This window comes from Engraulis encrasicolus, chromosome 13 (genome assembly GCF_034702125.1).
Source record: "Engraulis encrasicolus isolate BLACKSEA-1 chromosome 13, IST_EnEncr_1.0, whole genome shotgun sequence".
NCBI lineage: Eukaryota > Metazoa > Chordata > Actinopteri > Clupeiformes > Engraulidae > Engraulis > Engraulis encrasicolus.
The window spans coordinates 55,285,384-55,290,219 of NC_085869.1; the positions used below are offsets into that span (position 1 = coordinate 55,285,384).

The 4,836-nt window shown below is 49.2% G+C and overlaps 1 protein-coding gene across 1 annotated transcript in view; it reads left to right on the forward strand.

Moving 5' to 3' along the window:
* The first annotated feature begins 372 nt into the window (after positions 1-372).
* LOC134461413 (indian hedgehog B protein-like) overlaps positions 373-4,836 on the forward strand; it is an 18,939-nt gene continuing 14,475 nt past the window's right edge. The window contains exons 1-2 of the mRNA XM_063214338.1: positions 373-1,194; positions 4,574-4,835. Of these exons, the coding sequence (XP_063070408.1) occupies positions 889-1,194; positions 4,574-4,835 (568 nt within the window). The 5' untranslated portion in view covers positions 373-888. The remainder of the gene's footprint in view (positions 1,195-4,573; position 4,836) is intronic.

Consider the following 4,836-nt stretch of genomic DNA (forward strand, 5'->3'; position numbering starts at 1 on the left):
GCAATGCATATGAGGCGTGCGCGCGCGCGCGCGTGTGCGTGTGTGTGCGTGCGTGTGTGTGCGTGTGTGTGTGTGTGTGTGTGTGTGTGTGTGTGTGTGTGTGTGTGTGTGTGTGTGTGTGTGTGTGTGAAAGACAGTGAATGCGAGAGAGACAGCAAGTCTGACTGCGAGCGCAATGTGTGTTTGGCAGCAGGCAGGAGGAGAGCCGGTGGGTATTCGCTCCCAGTGTGACCCACTGCGCTGTATGGGAGGAGTGGCAGTGGTGTGGTGGCCGCGGCGAGAAGGGCATAGCTGGCAGGGTGCGGTCACAGCTTGCGACTGACTTGGTCTTGTGGATTACTTCAATTCCCAATTCAGCCCGAGACAGGGACTCATTCAAAGGCGACCGCGGAAGGAAGGCAAGCACGAACTGAACTGCCACGAGGAGGATACCCCTGCTTTGACAGCTCACTGTCAAATCCCACGCGCCACCGGCTGGCTCTCTCCAGAGATCACACGTGCGGCTGCTCGGGGCTTATCGTTAAATAAATGGACTTTCCTGCACGCGCTCATTTACGTGTTTTACTCCAGAGACTAAAGTCGCGAGGCGTTTGGCCACCGGACGCCGCTGGGTGTCACAGAATCTCTATTGCCCGATCGAGTGTTTTATTCCCCATACATGAATGCGCTCGAGTGGACGTTTGCTATAGCCAAGGTTTTTGCGCACCGAGAATGACGCGGATCAAGGTGATTCAAAATTAGATCTTTTGTCCTCCAGCCCCCCACCATCTACCCCGTGGGGGGAACACGGAGGGGACCGAACAGCGAGGGGTATTTTCAGACTCCACGGCGAGCTGTGCCACCTTACCACCACTCCCCACTACCGGAGTGCCAGGCACTGAAGGTGGAATGCGTCTCCAGGTGCTTTGGGGGGTGTTGAGCGTCTGCGCCCTAGTTCTTGCTTTCTCACCTGTGTCGGAGGGCTGTGGACCAGGGAGGGGATATGGGAAGAGGCGTCCGCCGAAAAAACTCACACCCCTCAACCTGAAGCAGTTTAGTCCAAACGTGGCGGAGAAGACTCTGGGCGCAAGCGGCAGATACGAAGGGAAAATAACACGGAATTCTGAGCGATTTAAAGAACTGACTCCCAACTACAACCCCGACATCATCTTTAAAGATGAGGAGAATACGGGGGCGGATCGCTTGATGACACAGGTGAGATTGCTTTGTTCCCGTTGAATCGTTCAAATGAGCCGTCAAATAATGATTCGTAAATTGTGAAACGGCTCAGAGTGGCTTGTTTGCCCTTTGCACAGTGCATGAGTGGGTCCGCAGAGAAACAATCGATCTCAGGCGCGTCCACCCGACCAGCAGCAAGGGAAATTGATTAGGCTACCGACGGCACCTGTTTGCATAGTGCGATTAGACGTCAGTAATGGCACTGCACTGCATTGTCAGACACAGAGGACTTGACTAGACTTGAATGTATTATATAAAATCGCAAATGACCTTGACTGTTCAGGGAGTTTTGTCTACACCAATTCCTTGATTTTCCTTTTTGTTTCACCGGGCGTGAGTGTCAGCTGACATTATTCTGGCCGGCCTCTTGTTCACGTGCCACTTTATACTGTCTCTACTTACCCTTTAGGCCCTTTGCATATTTAAATGTTATTTGAGGAGGCGATGCATTCAGATGTATCAGTGTGTTGATCAAATTATTATTATTATTATTATTATTATTATTATTATTATTATTATTATTATTATTTTAATCTATAGGCCTACTGTTTTAGATCCGTCAGAAATCCCCTTAAATTACAATAACCATTTAGCCTACTTAAAGTCACCAATGCCCGCGGTCGTTTTAAGTTACCATGCGTCCGCAAAGCTACTTGGTCAGTGAGCTATAATCTACGTACATCACATGAAAAGCAGAATTCTAAACAGCCCCATCAGAAGCTGAGGGCGCATGTGAACCAAAGCTTTGCATCTGAGGATTCCCAAAACAGTTTTGAAGAATTCAAGCTGCGTGGCCTTAAAGTCATGGGAACCACCGTCTCTGAACACTTGGTGACATGTTGCAAACAGATCTCAAGAAATTCATGTCAGGGGAGGCTGTGGAACTGGTATGGATGCCGCTCAACAGCCGCTCAAGTTCAATGTGAACCCGGGCTATTCATAACCCCGAAGCTCCGCAAACAAATGTGGAAAGAGTGGAAAAAACTGATTATTTAGCAAACGGAGGAATGCATTCTGTGTATTTTGGCATTTTTACTCGGGGATCAGGGTTAGGTTCTTTCATGCTATTTCTTGCCTACATATGGAAAATATCAAATTCGATGTTTAAGGCAAAGGGATCCATCCTCCACCCGTTCGTCTCCACCGCGCCACCTCCACCCCTTCCGCGGCTGTGGTGCTGCGTGTACCCAGAGCCAGGCGCGTATTCTCCAAGCCCTTCTACCCCGCTAGACCGAGACCAACTGAGTGTGTGTGCGTGTGAGTGTGTGCAGGGAGAGCCACAGTTCTCCCTTAACGCCTCAAATCTAATTGGACGCTGAGAGTGTTTTGTCTGAGCCCGGAGGGCACGCTGCTCTGGCTGCTTCGTGTAGAAGTGCGGTCAGCTGCAGGCAGCGCGCGGGCTTGGTAAACATCACAGGGAAAGTCGAAGGGAGCGAACGCAAGCATATAGACCACCCCTTGGTCCTTAGAAATATAACGTATTATACTCCCTTGTCGCACATTTTAAAATACTGCAACAGTCTTTTTTTCAAAGGAGTTGATGGCTTTTAATTTCCCGCCACACAACCGCTGTGACCTAGGCTACAGACCTATGTCGTAGTTTGAGAGGAAATCACCGACCTTCATGTTGGCTGGCCCATTAAAACGGTTGAATTAAAATAGTCCCACAGATTCCCACAGTCTCGGTTATCCATCTCAGGCTTTTCCTCACGAGCGGGGGTACGAGCCCGGCTGACAGCCGTTACCGTGAGTTACGAGGCACTGTGGTCGCACGTGTCGCCTCATCTCCTCTGTCATTCCAAACTAGTCTTTGATACTCCAATCTTGCTCTTGTCCTCACTCCCGGATACCACTGTTCCACAATCCTTCGTATTGGAATGGCCCTTCTGTTGTGTTTTATGAGGCAAAGAGAGATTGAGAGACAGTATGTCAGTGTTTTTTGTGGTGGATACAGCAGAAATCTTGTGTGGAGGTGTCAGAGTCTCTAAAAGTAACAGATGGGCTATCCGATAATAACAGTGAACTATTATGACTGCTACTAGTTACATAACTAACTATAATAGACTAGTTAGTAACCAGATAACCAGTTAGTTTCGCACCAAGTCACAACAAAAGGGATTTTAAGTGTGCAGACTTCTCACTTTGAAAACTAGAGCTGGCTATAGGCCTAGGCCTAATGTGCAGTGGTGTGTGTGTGCGTGTGCGCACGTGTGTGTCTGTGAGAGAGAGAGAGGTAGATAGTACAGCATCTGTAGAGCCAAATGGTAAAGTTGGTAATGGTAAAGTTTTATGTGTCTGTTCCAGTTCCATTTTATGAATATTTTGATAATGCTGCTGAGTTCTTCTTGGTGACTAAATTACTTCTGTTGAATTTGCTTTTTCCTGTCCACCGTCCATTGGTCCTCGCACAGAATGTTTCACGTTTGCATGTGATTGCAAATTACGTGTTTGTGTACTTGTTTGTTCTGTGTATATGTGAGTGTGTGACGTATATTCAGGTCCATGTGTCTGTTTGTGCACAATGTCTAAAAGGCACTTTGCATATCCTTTGTGTATTTTGCCCCATCTCACCTCTTCAGCATCCTCCTTTCTTATCCTCCATTCTTGTCCACGCCTGACTCCTCCCATCCCTCCTGTCCTCCGTTCTGCTCATCTCTATCTCTTTCTCCTTCCTACAATCTCTTCTCCCAAATGTAATGTAACATCCTGCCCTGTCATGTCCTCTGATGCTGTACTATATGTGTGTGTTTATAAAAACCTATCTCTCTATCTATCTATCTATCTATCTATCTATCTATCTATCTATCTATCTATCTATCTATCTATCTATCTATCTATCTATCTATCTATCACCCCTGTCCCATCATGTCCTGTGACTGCAGATATGGCCCTACACAGTGCATTGCTGCAAGGACAAGCGGTCGTTTTCATGTATACAGTCTATATACAGTGTGTGTGTGTGTGTGTGTGTGTGTGTGTGTGTGTGTGTGTGTGTGTGTGTGTGTGTGTGTGTGTGTGTGTGTGTGTGTGTGTGTGTGTGTGTGTGTGTGTGTGTGTGTGTGTCTAGGACAGGTGTGTGTGTGTGTGTGCATGAAGACCATCAACCTACGTATGTCTATGTTCCCATGTCTCACTTGTTGTCCGTGTCCTCTATTCTCGTCCAACCCCCCCCCCCACCCCCCGCTTCCATTCCCCTCCCCTATCCAACACTACTCTCATCTCCATCCCGTCATGTCATGTCCTGTGACGTCGACATGCCCTGCCCTGCCCTGCCCTGTCCTGCTCTGTCCCATGTCCTGTTCCATGTCCCATGTCCCATGGTGTGGCACTTACACCAACGCCGACGCCACAACAGCGCTGCAAGGACAAGCTGAACGCACTGGCCATCTCAGTGATGAACATGTGGCCCGGCGTGAACCTGCGTGTCACCGAGGGCTGGGACGAGGACGGCCACCACTCCGAGGACTCGCTGCACTACGAGGGCCGCGCTGTCGACATCACCACCTCGGACCGCGACCGCAACAAGTACGCCATGTTGGCCCGGCTGGCCGTGGAGGCCGGCTTCGACTGGGTCTACTACGAGAGCAAGGCGCACGTACACTGCAGCGTCAAGTCCGG